General features: G+C 45.6%; 1 protein-coding gene across 3 annotated transcripts in view; it reads left to right on the forward strand.

The window, feature by feature from the left end:
* Positions 1 to 19,103, forward strand: part of ARID4A (AT-rich interaction domain 4A) — a 109,951-nt gene that overhangs the window by 74,355 nt on the left and 16,493 nt on the right. For all 3 annotated transcript variants that reach the window (XM_069733248.1, XM_069733262.1, XM_069733258.1), the window contains exons 17-19: positions 7,861 to 8,055; positions 14,334 to 14,418; positions 15,051 to 15,246. In XM_069733248.1, the coding sequence (XP_069589349.1) occupies positions 7,861 to 8,055; positions 14,334 to 14,418; positions 15,051 to 15,246 (476 nt within the window). The remainder of the gene's footprint in view (positions 1 to 7,860; positions 8,056 to 14,333; positions 14,419 to 15,050; positions 15,247 to 19,103) is intronic.

Raw genomic sequence — 19,103 nt, forward strand, 5'->3', positions numbered from 1 at the left:
TATGCAATCCCTATCTGATGTATTTAAAAACCTGATCATCTGTATATAACCTGTGTGAACAGGGTTCAGAGAGGAAAAATCCATGTGTGCATACAGGGTAGAACAGCTTTTGTGCAGATAGCCCAAGCGGAGTGGTGGAACTCCCCAGTCTTGTAGACACAAGAGAACAATTATGGAAACAGGAACACATGGGCTACTTGCACAGTGAACAAGTCTGTATGATCATGTTCACACACCACCAAGAAACCTGAAGACACAAAAGAGAATAGTAAAACCAAAAACACTCAGTTTGAAAAAATGTTGCAGTAATCCGCAAGTGCTAGTAAAAGATGTAAAAAACAGGGTATTTGGTTGATACGTTTTTTGCAAAAAATGTATACTAAGCTGCTCTACCAATCCACCACTCCACCACTCCTCTTGGGCTATCTGCACAAAAGCTGTTCTACCCTGTATGCACACATGGATTTTTCCTCTCTGAACCCTGTTCACACAGGTTATATACAGATGATCAGGTTTTTAAATACATCAGATAGGGATTGCATACATTAGTTAGGACTGCTCTGATAAGGGTATACCGTGAAGATTGGTAGAGCAGCTTAGTATACATTTTTTGCAAAAAACGTATCAACCAAATACCCTGTTTTTTACATCTTTTACTAGCACTTGCGGATTACTGCAACATTTTTTCAAACTGAGTGTTTTTGGTTTTACTATTCTCTTTTGTGTCTTCAGGTTTCTTGGTGGTGTGTGAACATGATCATACAGACTTGTTCATTGTGCAAGTAGCCCATGTGTTCCTGCTCCTGTATATAGTATATACCTGTGTGTCATCTCCTCCTGTATATAGTATATACCTGTGTAATCTCCTCCTGTATATAGTATATACCTGTATGTCATCTCCTCCTGTATATAGTATCTACCTGTATGTCATCTCCTCCTCTATGTAGTATATACCTGTGTGTCATCTCCTCCTGTATATAGTATATACCTGTGTCATCTCCTGTATTAGACCTCGTTCACACGTTATTTGCTCAGTATTTTTACCTCAGTATTTGTAAGATAAATTGGCAGCCTGATAAATCCCCAGCCAACAGGAAGCCCTCCCCCTGGCAGTATATATTAGCTCACACATACACATAATAGACAGGTCATGTGACTGACAGCTGCCGTATTTCCTATATGGTACATTTGTTGCTCTTGTAGTTTGTCTGCTTATTAATCAGATTTTTATTTTTGAAGGATAATACCAGACTTGTGTGTGTTTTAGGGCGAGTTTCGTTTGTCAAGTTGTGTGTGTTGAGTTGCGTGTGGCGACATGCATGTAGCGACTTTTTGTGTCAAGTTGCATGTGACAGGTTAGTGTAGCAAGTTGTGTGCAGCAAGTTTTGCGCATGGTGAGTTTTGCGTGTGGCGAGTTTTATGTGTGGTGCCTTTTGAGTATGTACAAGTTTTGTGTGAGGCAACTTTTGCATGTGTTGCAACTTTTGTGCATGTGGCAATTTTTCCACGTGTGCAAGTTTTGCGTGAGCCTAGTTTTTGCATGTGGCGAGTTTTGCGCGTGGCGAGTTTTGAGCGGCGACTTTTGTATTTTGAATTTTATGTGGCGAGGTTGGTGTATGTGTGGTGAAATTTGTGCTGAGGGTAATATGTGTTCAAGCACGTGGTAGTGTGTGGCGCATTTTGTGTGTGTGTGTTCATATCCCCGTGTGTGGTGAGTATCCCATGTCGGGGCCCCACCTTAGCAACTGTACGGTATATACTCTTTTGCGCCATCGCTCTTATTCTTTAAGTCCCCTTTGTTCACATCTGGCAGCTGTTAATTTGCCTCCAACACTTTTCCTTTCACTTTTCCCCATTATGTAGATAGGGGCAAAATTGTTTGGTGAATTGGAAAGCGCGGGGTTAAAATTTCACCTCACATCATAGCCTATGATGCTCTTGGGGTCCAGACGTGTGACTGTGCAAAATTTTGTGGCTGTAGCTGCGACGCCTCCAACACTTTTCCTTTCACTTTTTTCCCCATTATGTAGATAGGGGCAAAATTGTTTGGTGAATTGGAATGCGCGGGGTTAAAATTTCGCCTCACAACATATATCACATAAGGGAGTTTCAATTAAGAAAAAGACCCAAAAAAAGAGTGTTTATACAAAAAAATACAAATTTATTTAGACCTAAAATATACAAAATTATAACAAGGTAGAGCTAACCCTGCAGGATGGGGGAAATAGCAGTCCGCACTTCACTATGGTATCAATATAAACAATATATAGCTAATTTCAAGTAAAAAGTATCAGGAGACATTTCCTATTAGATACCATCATATAGTCAAAGGCATTAAAGCAGCACAGATGTAGAGAGATCTCAATTAGCCTAATGAGGTCAGTGTAAATCCATCGACATAAAGTGGCATAGTGCAAACCGATATCAGCAAATGCTGTGTCTAGGGATGACGCTGAAATATCAAATAGGCGATAAATATAAATATTATGCTTGCATAAATTACCTATTAGGAAGTGTGGTAGCCGGACCCCTGCCTGCCGCCTCTGACGCTCTCGGGGTCCAGACGTGTGACTGTGCAAAATTTTGTGGCTGTAGCTGCGACAGTGCAGATGCCAATCCCGGACATACATACATACATACACACACACACACATTCAGCTTTATATATTAGATATATATACAGTTAGGTCCATATATATTTGGACAGAGACAACATTTTTCTAATTTTGGTTATAGACATTACCACAATGAATTTTAAACAAAACAAATCAGATGCAGTTGAAGTTCAGACATTCAGCTTTCATTTGAGGGCATCCACATTAAAATTGGATGAAGAGTTTAGGAGTTTCAGCTCCTTAACATATGCCACCCTGTTTTTAAAGGGACCAAAAGTAATTGGACAGATTCAATAATTTTAAATAAAATGATAATTTTTAGTACTTGGTTGAAAACCCTTTGCTGGCAATGACTGCCTGAAGTCTTGAACTCATGGACATCACCAGACGCTGTGTTTCCTCCTTTTTGATGCTCTGCCAGGCCTTTACTGCGGTGGTTTTCAGTTGCTGTTTATTTGTGGGCCTTTCTGTCTGAAGTTTCGTCTTTAACAAGTGAAATGCATGCTCAATTGGGCTGAGAGCAGGTTACTGACTTGGCCATTCAAGAATATTCCACTTCTTTGCTTTAATAAACTCATGGGTTGCTTTGGGTTTATGTTTTGGGTCATTGTCCATCTGTAGTATGAAACGACGACCAATCTGTTTTGATGCATTTGGCTGGATCTGAGCACACAGTATGGCTCTGAATACCTCAGAATTCATTCGGCTGCTCCTGTCCTGTGTCACATCATCAATAAACACTAGTGACCCAGTGCCACTGGCAGCCATGCATGCCCAAGCCATCACACTGCCTCCGCCGTGTTTTACAGATAATGTGGTATGCTTTGGATCATGAGCTGTACCACGCCTTCGCCATACTTTTCTCTTTCCATCATTCTTGTAGAGGTTGATCTTGGTTTCATCTGTCCAAAGAATGTTCTTCCAGAACTGTGCTGGCTTTTTTACATGTTATTTAGCAAAGTCCAGTCTAGCCTTTTTATTCTTGATGCTTATGAGTGGCTTGCACTGTGCAGTGAACCCTCTGTATTTACTTTCATGCAGTCTTCTCTTTGTGGTAGATTTGGATATTGATACGCCTACCTCCTGGAGAGTGTTGTTCACTTGGTAGGCTGATGTGAAGGGGTTTCTCTTCACCATGGAGATTATTCTGCAATCATCCACCACTGTTGTCTTCCGTGGGTGCCCAGGTCTTTTTGCATTGATGAGTTCACCAGAGCTTTCTTTCTTTCTCAGGATGTACCAAACTGTAGATTTTGCCACTCCTATTATTGTAGCAATTTCTCGGATGGTTTTTTTTCTGTTTTCGCAGCTTAAGGATGGCTTGTCTCACCTGCATGGAGAGCTCCTTTGACCGCATGTTTACTTCACAGCAAAACCTTCCAAATGCAAGCACCACACCTCAAATTAACTCCAGGCCTTTTATCTGCTTAATTGAGAATGACATAGCGAAAGGATTGCCCACACCTGTCCATGAAATAGCCTTGTCCAATTACTTTTGGTCCCTTTAAAAACAGGGTGGCACATGTTAAGAAGCCGAAACTCCTAAACCCTTCATCCAATTGTAATGTGGACACCCTCAAATGAAAGCTGAAAGACTGAACTTCAACTGCATCTGAATTGTTTTGTTTAAAATTCATTGTGGTAATGTCTATAACCAAAATTAGAAAAATGCTGTCTCTGTCCAAATATATATGGACCTAACTGTGTGTGTATATATATATATATATATATATATATATATATACACACACACACACACACACACACACACACACACACACACACACACACACACACACACACACACATTCAGCTTTATATATTAGATAGATAGATATATATATGTATGTATATATATATATATATCAGTCATGGCCAAAAGTATTGACACCCCTGCAATTCTGTCAGATAATACTCATTTTCTTCCTGAAAATGATTGCAAACACAAATTATTTGGTATTATCTTCATTTAATTTGTCTTAAATGAAAAAACACAAAAAGAATTGTCCTAAAGCCAAATTGGATATAATTCCACACCAAACATAAAAAAGGGGGTGGACAAAAGTATTGGCACTGTTCGAAAAATCATGTGACGCTTCTCTTATTTGTGTAATTAACAGCACGTGTAACTTATCTGTGGCACCTAACAGGTGTTGGCCATAACTAAATCACACTTGCAGCCAGTTGACATGGATTAAAGTTGACTCAACCTCTGTCCTGTGTCCTTGTGTGTACCACATTGAGCATGGAGAAAAGAAAGAAGACCAAAGAACTGTCTGAGGACTTGAGAAACCAAATTGTGAAGAAGCATGAGCAATCTCAAGGCTACAAGTCCATCTCCAAAGACCTGAATGTTCCTGTGTCTACTGTGCGCAGTGTCATCAAGAAGTGTAAAGCCCATGGCACTGTGGCTAACATCCCTAGATGTGGACGGAAAAGAAAAATTGACAAGAGATTTCAACGCAAGATTGCGGATGTTGGATAAAGGACCTCGACTAACATGCAAACAAGTTCAAGCTGCCCTGCAGTCCGAGGGTACAACAGTGTCAACCCGTACTATCCGTCGGCATCTGAATGAAAAGGGACTGTATGGTAGGAGACCCATGAAGACCCCACTTCTTACCCCAAGACATAAAAAAGCCAGGCTGGAGTTTGCCTAAACTTACCTGAAAAAGCCTAAAACATTTTGGAAGAATGTTCTCTGGTCCGATGAGACAAACGTAGAGCTTTTTGGGCAAAGGCATCAACATAGAGTTTACAGGAGAAAAAAAGAGGCATTCAAAGAAAAGAACACGGTCCCTACAGTCAAACATGGCGGAGGTTCCCTGATGTTTTGGGGTTGCTTTGCTGCCTCTGGCACTGGACTGCTTGACCGTGTGCATGGCATTATGAAGTCTGAAGACTACCAACAAATTTTGCAGCATAATGTAGGGCCCAGCAGGACAATGACCCAAAACACACTTCCAAAAGCACTAGAAAATGGTTTGAGAGAAAGCACTGGAGACTTCTAAGGTGGCCAGCAATGAGTCCAGACCTGAATCCCATAGAACACCTGTGGAGAGATCTAAAAATGGCAGTTTGTAGAAGGCACCCTTTAAATATCAGGGACCTGGAGCAGTTTGCCAAAGAAGAATGGTCTAAAATTCCAGCAGAGCATTGTAAGAAACTCATTGATGGTTACCGGAAGCGGTTGGTCGCAGTTATTTTGGCTAAAGGTTGTGCAACCAAGTATTAGGCTGAGGGTGGCAATACTTTTGTCTGGCCCATTTTTGGAGTTTTGTGTGAAATGATCAATGTTTTGCTTTTTGCTTCATTCTCTTTTGTGTTTTTTCATTTAAGACAAATTAAATGAAGATAATAATACCAAAGAATTTGTGATTGCAATCATTTTCAGGAAGAGAATGAGTATTATCTGACAGAATTGCAGGGGTGTCAATACTTTTGGCCATGACTGTATATAAGTATGTATATGTATGTGTGTGTGTGTGTGTAGGGACATATGTCTAGGGTTATATGTGTGACTAGTGATAATGTAACATCTGTCCTGAAGGCAAGTCGCACCTAGGTGTTAATAGGTACTTCCTTGGGACTAGTAGAAATTCTGTCTCAATATCCCACCAGGAGGTCTGGCTAAGGCCAAGAACAAAGGAACACTTGACACCTCTGAGGTCTTGAAGGGGAGATGCTAAATTGTGGCCTGAGGTAATCTATCCCTGAGAACCTTTCCACAAGAGAAAATAATATATTCATTGGGGGCGCGGCCGTTGCCCAATCAAACAGGCAGCAGTTATGATATTGGCCCGAGGGGCCGGTCTAGAGACCTGACCTCAGACCAAAGTTATAAATTTAGGCTGCAGACAGACAATTGTGCTCACATGTGAGGGCAGCCTGAGAAGCTGATGTGTTCCACCAACTCCATTCACCCCCCCTCAGGGAGCAGAAAGCAAACTACCAGTTAGATGATTTCTGTAAGTTTTCTCCTGTTTATTTTGACACGGTTTTGCATAAGTTGTATGTCTTTTTATTATCATATTTTTATACCTTTTTCTTATTGTAAGCATTGAACTTTTTGCTATTAAGGGTATGTGCACATGTCAGGATTTCTTGTAGAAATTTTCCTGACAAAAACTGGACATTTGTGCCAGAAATCCGCATGTGTTTTTACCGCGTTTTTGATGCGTTTTTAGTGCGTTTTTTGTGCGTTTTTCCCAAATGCATAGAATTGTGGGAAAAACGCAGAAAATCCGCAAAAATAATGAACATGCTCTTTTTTTTTTTACCGCGATGCGTTTTTTTTGCGGAAAAAAACGCATCCATGTGCACAAAACATGCATAATGCATTCTAAATGATAGAATGCATAATGTATGCGTTTTTAATGAGTTTTATAGCGGTTTTTGCGTGAAAAAACGCGAAAAAACCTGAACGTGTGCACATAGCCTCAAAGTATAAAACTTTAACAAGTTGAACCTTGAATGTTCTAAAGAATCCATAGCCTAAAGGTGTGTGAGCCTTATGAGTGATAGACATATTTTTATTAGTATTATTGTTTGTTCCGGGACTCATCGCACGTGTATTCGATGAGTGGTGGCAGCGCGTATGAGCGGGTGTGTGGCCTGGGTCGGTGTGTGATTTATGCTCCCATTACAGTATGGGACAGAGGTTGAATGCTGGGACGGAGAGTGGGGAGATAGATTAACCCTTGCAGGCACAACCCCAAGTCACGTGTCAGAGCAGGCACGTGACGAATAAGTGACACCACGGAGAAGGGATCCGTGACAGTCCCTAAAAAAAAAATGGTGTTGTAAAAATGAGAAATTGCTGGTCAACTTTTAACCCCCTTATAACTCCCTCACAAAAAAATATTGGTTCCAAAATTGTGCTGATGTAAAGTAGACATGTGGGAAATGTTACTTATTCAGTCAGTATTTTGTGTGACATATCTCTGTGATTTAAGGGCAGAAAAATTCAAAGTTGGAAAATTTGAAAATTTTTGCCAAATTTCTGTTTTTTTTCCACAAATAAATGCAGGTAATATCAAATAATATTTTACCACTATCATGAAGTACAATATGTCACAAGAAAACACTGTCAGAATCATCGGGATGCGTTGAAGCGTTCCAGAGTTAAAACCTCATAAAGGGACAGTGGTCAGAATTGTAAAAATTGGCCCGGTCATTAACGTGCAGATTTGATTTCTTATGAGCTTTTCTTACAGTTTACCTTTTTGATTTTTGTCTTGTGCAGAAGAGATGATACTGACCCTAAAGGAGACAGCGAAGGTGACGAAGACTCCGATAGGGACTGTCTCGCAGGCACCAAAGTAAAAGTCAAATACGGACGTGGTAAAACACAGAAAATCTATGAAGCCAATATCAAAAGCACGGAGGTCGATGGTGGAGAGTTGCTTTACCTAGTGCACTATTATGGCTGGAATGTAAGGTAAGGCAGGAAGTCCTAGGGGCTTTTGCACTTGCAATTCAGATGTACTTATTAAAGGGGAAGTCCAGGATTTTTATATTTATTACTTATCCTTAAGGTACAGTGAGATGGCCGTATAAATAGTAACACAGTGCACGGACTGGCCAGTGGCTCTCCCGGCCCTGCTTCGTATAATTCTATGCAGCTGTCACACTCCGGTCAGGATAACCACCGTCCAGTCTGAGCATTGCGTTCTGATCTCTCTCCGATTTATATGGCGTCTGACTGCGCCCTTAGGACGCATGACCAATATATCCAGTTGGTGGGGGTTTAACACTAGGACTACTGGTATAATCATTTTGACTACTTACTTGCAGTAGTTCTAGTCAGGGTTCACGAGTCCAGTAGTCCTAGTGTTAACGCCTGGCACCCACACTGATCAGTGGTTTGCACCTGCAGCCAAAACTGCACTGCTCCGTACACTGCTTAGGCCTCTTTCACACTTCAGTTGTTTGGCGTCAGTCTAAAACCGCCATTTTCCTCAAATAACGGATCCGTCATTTTTTTTTGACGGATCCGCTATTTTTCCATAGACTTGCATTAGCGACGGATTGTGACGGATGGTCGTCCGTTCCATCCGCCATGTGACGGATCCGTCGAAATTTGGCGGACGTCATCTAGACATAGACGGACATTATAACGTTTTTTGTCAACGCCGAAATGGCGGATCGTGACGGATCTGTCGCGTCCGCCATGCCATAGAATGGCCGCCTATGGGCGACGGATCCGTCGCGACCGTCATTTCGGCAGATCCGTCGCCCCAATCCGCTTTTTCAATTGTGCATACTCCAAAAAGTAGATACTTTTCCCAGACAACCCCCAAGTAACGGATCCGTAAAAAAAAAACGGATCCGTTAGAACCGTTTTCTCAACAATTGTGACGGATCCGTCACTATGTCGGAAGTGACTGACGCCAAACAACTGAAGTGTGAAAGAAGCCTTAGTGACCGTTGTCTGGTCCTGCAGCTGATCACCTATTGAAGTTTAAAAACCCCTTTAAAATACTTTTCTTTGTCGCTTCATTAGGGGACACAGGTAACCATGTGGTGTATGCTGCTGTCGCTAGGAGGCTGACACTATGCAAATAAGGAAACGTTACTCTGTCTAGCTCCTCATCCAGCTCTGCAGAATCCGCGGTACCATCTAGAGTACCCCTCTCCACCCGTTCCCCCTGCTCTGTGGCGTACATTGGGTCAGATGTACTTTCGCACTCAGTCTGATTCAGATACAGATCAGACCTCTGGCACGCAGGACATGGTAGATAGCCTTATTTCGGCTATTATTCAAACCCTTGAACTTGAGGAGGATTCCACCTCCCAGGAGGACTCCTTTTCATTCAAACAGGTGAAACGGCCCTCTAGAGTTTTTGCCAACCACAAAGAGTTTGAGAATACTACCTCTAGGCACTGGGAACAACCTGGAAAACGTTTTCCTGGAAGAAAGCGTCTGGATATCTTGTACCCCTTTAATCCAGACCTTGTCAGCAAATGGTCTGATTCCCCTAAGGTAGACCCGCCTGTCTCTCGTCTATCCTGGCAGACAGTTCTGTCTATCCCTGATGCAGCGTCTCTTGAGGACGTTACGGACAGGCAAATTGAGGCTTTAACCAAATCAGCCTTTGAGGCATCCGGCGCCTCTCTGCCTGAATTTCGTCTCCTCTTGGGTGGCGAAAGCCGTGTCTGCCTGGGCCAAGATAATTCGCAGGGGCATCGTTGCTTTGGCTCCTTTGGAGGAACTAGCTGATTTTAGCGGACCAGATTGCACACACGGGGAAATATCTGTTAAAGGCCTCCTTGGATGCGGCCGCTTGTTCCGCAAGGGCAAACAGCAAAATCATCGCCATTCGCCGTGTCCTTTGGCTGAAAGCATGGAACGCTGACCCCGCTTCTCAAAAGTCTCTCACTGGCCTTCCGTTCCAGGGCTCCAGGCTCTTCGGCACTAAGCTAGACCAGATCATCTCCGACGCTACAGGTGGAAAGAGCACCTCTCTCCCTCAATCCAGGCCTAAGCGCCCCTTTAATCGTAGGGGACCCCAGTCCTTTCGTCCCTTCTGGCCCTTCTCCTTCTCTGGCGGTTCCTCCCAGCAGGAGCGTTCTTCCGCTTAGGGGACATGGAGAAAACCTACCTTCAGGTCTACCCCTCACTGGAGGGCTAAAAGCCGCTCCTCTAAACCTTCCGGATCTCGCGGCCACAGATTCTCTTCAAAATGACAGGTCACCCCCACCTGAAAATCTTTCCAGGGTGGGAGGCAGGCTTCTCCTGTTCACAGAATCTTGGTTATCGGTAGTCGACGATGCCTGGGTTAGGGAGATCGTCACATCAGGCTACAAAATAGAATTTTCTTCGCCCCCAGGAAGACGTTTCTTCCTCTCCTGTCCACCCAAGCAGCCGTCCCATGCCCCAGGGCTCCTCCAAGCCGTCGATGCCCTCCTCACCTCAGGAGTGATCGTTCCTGTTGCTTACCGCGAGCGGTTTTCGGATTTTTACTCAAATCTGTTCCTGGTTCCGAAAAAAGATGGCTCTCTCCGCCTGATTTTGGATTTCAAACAGTTGAACCGCCACCTTTGGGTTCGACACTTCAAGATGGAGTCACTGCGCTCAGTGATCGCTTCCATGGAACCGGGGGAAAATCTGTGCTCTGTGCACATTCGAGATGCGTACCTGCATATTCCGATTTGTCAGCATCATCAGAGGTTCCTTCGTTTCGCAATCCAGGAACAACATTACGAGTTTACAGCGCTCCCGTTCAGCCTAGCGTCCGCCCCCACGGTCTTTACGAAAGTAATGGCAGTGGTCATGGCCATCCTTCGGTTAAAGGGGATCCTCATAATCCCCTATCTCGACGACCTTCTGGTTAAAGGTCCGTCTCACCGGGACTGCGACCAGAGTCTCCAGATCACTCTGGACACGCTGATCCGCCTCGGCTGGATAATCAACAGGAACAAGTCGACCTTGATTCCATCTCAACGCCTCGAGTTCCTGGGCATGAAATTCAACACCATCCAAGCTCGGGTCTTCCTCCCGATAGAGAAGTTCTTCTCTCTCCGCCAGGGTATCAAAGTCTTAAAGCGCCAGGTTCCTCTGCCTCTACGGCTCTATGAAAGTTCTAGGGAAGATGGTCGCTTCCATGGAAGCAGTACCTTACGCTCAATTTCAGTCTTTCCCTCTCCAGCTGACTCTCCGATCTGCCTGGGACAAGAACCCACTTTCCCTAGATTGCCCAATTCGCCTTCCTCTCAATGTGAGACAGTCTCTCACTTGGTAGACTCTTTCCGCCTCCATCCTGCGTGGGAGGTCATTTCTTCCCCTCCGCTGGCAGATCATTACCACCAACGCCAGTCTTCAGGGGTGGGGTGCGGTCTTTCTCCAACACACAGCGCACGGTCGCTGGAAGGTTCAGGAGACCATTCTACCCATCAATCTCTTGGAGATCATGGCGATCTTCCTCGCCCTCCTCCACTGGCAGCCCCCTCCTCGGGGGAAATCCGGTCTGCGTTCAGTCGGACAACGCCGCGGCTGACATAAACAATCAGGGAGGCACTCGCAACGAGCAGATCATGAGGGAGGTGTCAAACATTCTACGCTGGGCAGAGAACCACGTTCCCGCCATCTCAGCTGTCCACATTCCAGGGGTGGACAATTGGGAAGCCGACTTCCTCAGCCGTCAGGGCCTCGCGTCAGGCGAGTGGTCTCTCCATCCCACCGTCTTCAACCAAATATGTCAGAGATGGAGAGTTCCGGACGTCGACCTAATGGCCTCCCGAACGAACCACAAGGTTCCCCAGTATGTAGCCAGGTCTCGGGACCTGATGGCCATCGGTTGCGACGCCCTGGTGATCCCGTGGGCCCAGTTCCACATGCCCTATCTTTTTCCTCCTCTTCCCTTGATCCCAAGGGTCGTAAAAAAGATAAAGGCAGAGAGGGTCCCCATTCTCTTAATAGCTCCAGATTGGCCTCGCAGGGCCTGGTACACGAAGCTAGTAAACATGCTGTCGGACGCCCCTGGAGACTCCCAGACCGTCCGGATCTTTTATTGCAGGGGCCCCTCTTCCACACGAATTCTGGTTTGGCCGTTGAGGCTGCGGTGCTAAGGGACGCAGGTTTTTCTCACAGCGTCATACAGACCATGATAAAAGCTAGGAAACCGGCTTCTTCTCACATCTATCATAGATGTTGGAAGGCCTTTTTCCGATGGTGCGACGACAACAGCTTGTTCCCTATGGTTTTTTCCCTTCCTTCAGTCCTTGGCTTCCTTTAAAGCTGGTCTCGATTTGGGCCTTTCTTTGAGTCCTTTAAAGGGCCAGGTCTCCGCCCTGTCCATCCTTTTCCAAAGGGACTTAGCTTCCCTTCCACAAGTCAGGACCTTCCTCCAAGGTGTTGCCCACATAGCACCTCCTTATCATTCCCCAGTTGAGCCATGGGATCTCAACCTCGTTCTAGTCGCCCTTCAATGCGCGCCTTTTGAACCAATTTAGGACATTTCCTCTTCTCTCCTATCTTGGAAGGTGGCCTTCCTGGTCGCCATCACCTCTATTAGGAGGGTATCCGAGTTAGTGGCATTATCCTGCCGTTCTCCTTTCCTAATTCTGCACCAGGACAAAGTAGTCCTGCGGCCTGTTCCTTCCTTTCTACCAAAAGTAGTTTCGGCTTTTCACATCAACGAGGACATCGTCCTTCCTTCCTTGTGCCGTTCCAAGGTCCATCCAAATGGTCAGGGCTCTCCGAGTCTATCTTACCAGAACTGCTTCTTTTCGCCAGTCCGATCCTCTGTTTGTCGTTTCTGAAGGTTGTCGAAAAGGGCTCCCCGCTTCTAAGTCCACTATTGCTCGTTGGATTCGTTAGGCGGTTCTGGAGGCATACTGCGTTCAGGATAAGGGTATGTGCACACGATGCAGATTTAGTGCAGAATTAGTGCAGAACTGCAGCAGATTTTTCTGCTGCAGAACTGCAGCAGATTTTTCTGCTGCAGAACTGCAGCAGATTTTTCTGCTGCAGAACTGCACTGTGATTTACAGTACAATGTAAATCAATGTGAAAAAAAAGCTGTGCACATGGTGCAGAAAAATCTGCGCAGAAACGCTGCAGATTTCAAAGAAGTGCACGTCACCTCTTTTGTGCAGTTCTGCAGCGTTTCTGCGCAGATTTTTCTGCACCATGTGCACAGATTTTTTTTCACATTGATTTACATTGTACTGCACAGAAACTGCACAGAAACTGCATCAAATCTGCAGATTTAGTGCAGAAAATTCTGCACCACATTTCCTACGTGTGCGCATAGCCTAAAAAGCCTCCTCCCGGGGTGAGGGCTCACTCTACCCGGGCTGTGGGAGCTTCTTGGGCCGTTCATCACCAGGCTTCAGCTTTGCAGGTTTGCAAAGCTGCAACATGGTTGTCCCTTCACACCTTCTAAGGTTCCACAAGGTGCATACTCAGGCTTCTGCGGATGCAGGCCTGGGTAGGAAGATACTGCAGGCGGCGGTTTCCCACCAGCCGACCTAAGTCTTCTTTTCTCGGACTATTTTTTTTTTCCAGCCTTGGGACTGCTTTTGGACGTCCCATGGTTACCTGTGTCCCCCAATGAAGTGAGAAAGAAAGAGGGATTTTTGGTTCTTACCGTAAAATCTTTCTTGGAGCCTTTATTGGGGGACACAGCATTCTCCCTTTATTTTGTACCGTGTTGGCCAACGTGCCGTTGTTTTGGGTTGGTACATAGAGTGAGTTCCTTATACTTACTCCTACGACTGCTTTAGCACCAATCTGAGTTGCATTGTGCCTGTCGGAGGGTGTATTCTGCCGAGGAGGAGTTAACGTTTCCTCATTTGCATATTGTCAGCCTCCTAGCGACAGCAGTATACACCCCATGGTTACCTGTGTCCCCCAATGAAGGCTCCAAGAAAGAGATTTTACGGTAAAAACCAAAAATCCCTCTTTACAGTTTACATACAGATAGATCAAGTTCTATGTTTTGTTTTTTTCTTTTAATTTTATTTTCCAAACTGTTATAAATGTGGGTTCTTGTAAAACAACTAAGCACATACGGTGACTTGTGTTCAGTGCAGGGCGTAGTCCTACGGAGGAAGCGGAGAAAGTAACTTGGTATAAGAAGAATACCCCTTTAGACAGCTTAGGTTTGTCTCCTAGTTTAACAGCGGATGTTGGAATAATAGTAGAGACCTTTCTGTTAGTGTTTTTCTTCTCTGAGATGCGAATTTTGAGACTTGTAATTTATTCTCTTCCAGGTATGATGAATGGGTAAAGGCCGACCGAATTATCTGGCCTTCTGAGAAAGGTGGAATAAAAAGAAAGCAAAAGAAAAGAATAAAAGTAATTCTAAACCTTCCATTTAATGTCTGTCTTTTGTTATAATGCAACGTTGTAACTAATCCAAAGTAAATTAGATGCCTAAAGTGTGACCTGATTTTAAATTTTTCCATTAATCAATAATACATGTGAAAATAAGAACCTTTGTAATATAAATTGAGAATAAGCAGTTTTCTCAGATAAATTATAAGTATCATCTGTCTTCAGTGTACAGACTTTGCCATTACTGAGATTGATGACAGTTGGTGCTTATAAAGTTCTATGGAGGAGGGAAGCAATAGATGCAGACAGACATTCTGCCGCAAGTTCTCTTGAAACGACCGTTACAGTTCTCCATAGAACTTCGAGCACCAACTGTCATCATCTATCCCAGAAATGGGAAAGTCTGTATCCACTGAAGACCAATTTTACCCAAGAATCGATAATGAGAGATCAGTCCAGGAGGAGAAAGAAGCAGATTTCTCTGATCAGAGATATTACGAAATTGTTTTTTTTTTTTTTTTTTTTCTTCTCCAGATTATTGAATTATTAAAAAAAAAATGTAAAATTAAAATGACCAGTAATCTTTTTAATTTTTCGGGGTGAGGGGGAAGCTGTTGCACAACACAGAAAAGTAAACTTGTTTGTTCTTTCAGATTAAAGATGAGAATGATGAAAAGAAAGATGAGGAGAAACACAAAACGAAGCGAGGACGACCTCCCTTAAAGTCGACTTTGCAGACTAATGTGGCCTGTGCTCTGCCCAAGACCCCAAATAGTGAGAGTAAAGCAGCCAATAAACTTGTGAGGAACAGCCTGTCCGACAATAACTTCTTGTCGAATGGATTGGAAGGTAAGTGCGCCAGCAACTAAATCAAATCAATCTAAGGACTTGTTCACATGTCAGTTTTTACAGTTAGGACTGTCATTGTTTTTCATTTTAAATAGGTCTATTGACTTCTTAAAGGGAATCTGTCAGCAGGTTTTTGCTATATAATCTGAAAGGGGCATAACATAGTGTCTGATTCCAGGGATGTTTCACTTTCTGGGCTGCTTGATGTAGTTTTCATAGAATACCTGTTTTATCTAATGTAGATGTAGTAGAGTGAAGTTTTCTGCTCTGTGTATAACTCTGCCCACACTCCTTATTGGTAGTGTCATGTGTACATTGTCAGCAAGCTGCCAATCGGTGTTATGGGCATGGTTACACAGGTTAGCTGGACTGCCTGGCACATAATACCTAGTCCTCTAGTGATAATCTCCTGGTGATAAATCACTGTTAGTATTGAAACTACACGACACAGCCTAATAAGTGTCACCTTTCTGGAATCAGGGTCTTGTGGCATTTTATGCTACACTTAGAACCTTTGAAAGGTTTCTGTTTAATCTCTTTTCTCTATCGCCTCATTGGGGGACACAGGAACCATGGGTGTATGCTGCTGCCTCTAGGAGGCTGACACTATGCAAATAAAAAAATAGCTCTTCCTCTGCAGTGTACACCCCACCGACTGGCATTAAGAACTTCAGTTTAGCTTAGTGTCAGTAGGAGGTGGACACGGGTCTTTCATTAGACCCTTAACTACCTCAATGTGCGTCGTTTTCTTTCAGGTTTTCCGGAGTGATACAGGGTGAACAGTCACACCTGTAATCCCACATTATGGACTATGAGTACGGCGTGTGTACTGCCACCGCGTATCCTCATAGATCCCTCAGCAGGACCATGATCCTAGCACACAAGCGTGCTCAGAAGTCCGGTCCTAGCTCCGTCCCCTACCCACTCGCCCACCAGAGCCTGTCAGTTGGAGGAGACGAGGACGTCCACCATCAAGTTCTGGACGTCTTTTTTGCATTCCAGAATAATGAGGTATATTTCTCCTTTTCCTCATGTTTTTCCGGAAGAAGATATACAGATGAAGAAGGTGAGTATTTAGAAGGTGCCACATCTATTTCCCTCAGGACCTTTAGGTTAGGGCTTCCCTTTAGGGAGGTGGGGGGCCTTTTCCTAGTGGAAATACCAGGGATTTCAGCAGGACTTTTTCCCCTGCTCAGGATCACCCTCTATACCCCCCCTCCCCTCCCCCCACCAGTTTGGACGCGGGCCCCGGCTCTTGAGGGGCTACCTTTTCAGAGGCACAGGCGTGACGTTCGCTGCGGGAAGGCTTATTCGCCTCCTCCTCTCTTTCAGGCGTTCGCCGGCTTCTAATCTAGGCCCCGGCTTCTCGGGCCTACTCCGGCGCGACGGCCGCCGGGTTCCAATCTAGGCCCTGGCTTCTCGGGCCTACTTCGACGCGGCGTTCGCTGGTTTCTAATTTAGGCCCCGGCTTCTCGGGTCTACTCTGGCGCAGCAGTCGCCGGTTTCTAATTTAGGCCCCGGCTTCTCGGGCCTACGGCGCGGCGGTCACCGGCTTCTAATCTAGGCCCCAGCTTCTCGGGCCTATTCTGGCGCGGCGGTCGCCGGTTTCTAATTTAGGCCCCGGCTTCTCGGGCCTACGGCGCGGCGGTCGCCGGCTTCTAATCTAGGCCCCGGCTTCTCAGGCCTACTCCGGCGCGGCGGTCGCCGGGTTCCTATCTAGGCCCCAGCTTCTCGGGCCTACTTCGGAGCGGCGGTCGCCGGTTTCTAATTTAGGCCCCGGCTTCTCGGGCCTACTCTGGCGCAGTAACTCTGCCCCCCATTTGCTCTCCTTGGGGTGGGCTTTCTCCCGCCCGTACCTTCTTCCTGCAGCGGCGCCTAGCTCCGCCCCATAGCAGTGCCCGCATCTGGCGCCATATTGGTTCCCCTGGTGTGTGCGCTTGTCTCCGCCCACTTCCCAGCCATCGCTCTCTCTACAGCCGGCGCCATCTTCCTGCCCAAGGCTTGCGCTGTCGGCCCCGCTCCTCTTCCGGTTTTAATGAGCGGGCCTTCCGCCCTCCCGCCCTTTTCCCTGCAGCACGCCTTTTCTGTGGCGTCGCCATGGGTCGTCGCATCCAGCGGTGCATCTGTCTGCAGGACCTGCTCCTCTACAGCCTGACGACTTCCGCTGTAGCCAGCGGGTCACAGGAAGCTCCGTCCGAGCCTACCAATATTGGCCGCAAAGGATCTAGACAGGAACGCCGGTGTGAGTTGTTTTTTCCAGTCTTCCTCCCCCGAGTCAGGCGAAGCGTTCTCGGATGCGCCTTTGGAAGATGTTTTGAAGCTGGATTCTAACCAAATCGCTAGCATGAGGGATATGGTTCAGAACCTCATTGCTGCAGTTAACCAGACCTGTGGCATCAATGACTCCGCAACGGAACCCACAGAGCAGGCGGTTTCGTTTAGACGGTCCAAGCCACCTTCCAAAGTTTTCGCCCCTCATTCTGAATATGAGGAGCTGATGGCCAGAGAAAGAGAGAATCCGACCAGACGCTTTCAAACAGGACAGCGCCTCGGCGTATTATATCTTTTTTCCCCGGAGCACCTCCAACTGGACAGCTTCTCCCTCCATGGACCCGCCGGTCTCCAGACTATCTACCTACACAGTCCGGCCCTTTTCCTGGTACGGCATCTTTGAAGGAATCTAATGGTAGACTTTTAGAATCCTTTGCGAAGTCAGCCTTCGAAGCGGCTGCGTCCACTTTTTGCCCGGCTTTTGCCTCCTCATGGGTTTCAAAGTCTGTGGCCAAATGGGCAAAGCAACTCCGTCAAGGCCTTCTGGCTGGGCCCAACTAGAACAGCTAGCGGAGCTTGCCAACCAGATTTCTCGCACGAGTGAGTATTTGGTCTTTGCCTCCCTGGATGCCGCGTCTCGTGCAGCTCAGGCATCCAGCAATGTCACTTTGACCTTTTTAAGAGGTTTTTAACCCTTTTTTTGGATATGAGCTTTTTCACTTTGATATTACACAAATTCTATATATGTGTCTACCCCTTCTATAGCCCTTGGCACCTTATTCATGCCGGCAAGGCCGATTTATATTTGCACATTGTGTCCTCACATTAACCTTTTTATCTATATGTTGTTTGTTTGTACACTTTACATTTTAAATTGACTATAATAAATTATCAAGAATTTTATGGCAATAGCTTTGTTCTCTTTTATGATGCATCCAGCAATGTCGTTGCCATCCGCCAGACAGTTTGGCTTAAGGCCTGGCAAGCGGACCTGTTTTCTAAGAAGTCCCTTACCACCTTGCCCTTTCAGTGATCGCGTCTTTTGGTTCCAGACCGGACCAAATTATTAAGAACGCGATTGGGGGGGACAAGTTCCCTTCTCCCCAATCCAAACCTCACCGACCTCTTCCTCTACAGCAGAGGTCGCAAGTTTTCCTTTAGGCCCACTTCTTCCTGGCGGTCCCGCTATTCCTAAGGAAGATCCACCAGGTCTAGACCTTGAAGATGTACCTCGGCATGATTCTCACTGAGATCCCGGCGCATCTCCCAAGCTGGGCAGTCGTCTTCCTTTCTTCAAAGGCATTTGGCTTACGGCGATGGAGGATGCAAGTGGTATTCTCGGGATACAAAATCGATTTCGTTTCTCAGCCCTGGGATCGTTTTCTTCGAATCTCGCCCTCCAAAAGACCCGACTTTGGTTCCGGGTTTCCTTGTAGCCATCGCCTCAGCGCGGGGGTAATCGTTTCCGTTCCAGAAAGAGATGGATTCACAGGCTTCTGCTCAGACCAATCCCGGATCTCAAGTTACTGAATAAAAGGGTTCGCCTGCGACTTTCAGAATGGTATCCCTTCGTTCGGTAATCACTT

The sequence above is a fragment of the Ranitomeya imitator genome, chromosome 1 (genome assembly GCF_032444005.1).
Source record: "Ranitomeya imitator isolate aRanImi1 chromosome 1, aRanImi1.pri, whole genome shotgun sequence".
Taxonomy (NCBI): domain Eukaryota; kingdom Metazoa; phylum Chordata; class Amphibia; order Anura; family Dendrobatidae; genus Ranitomeya; species Ranitomeya imitator.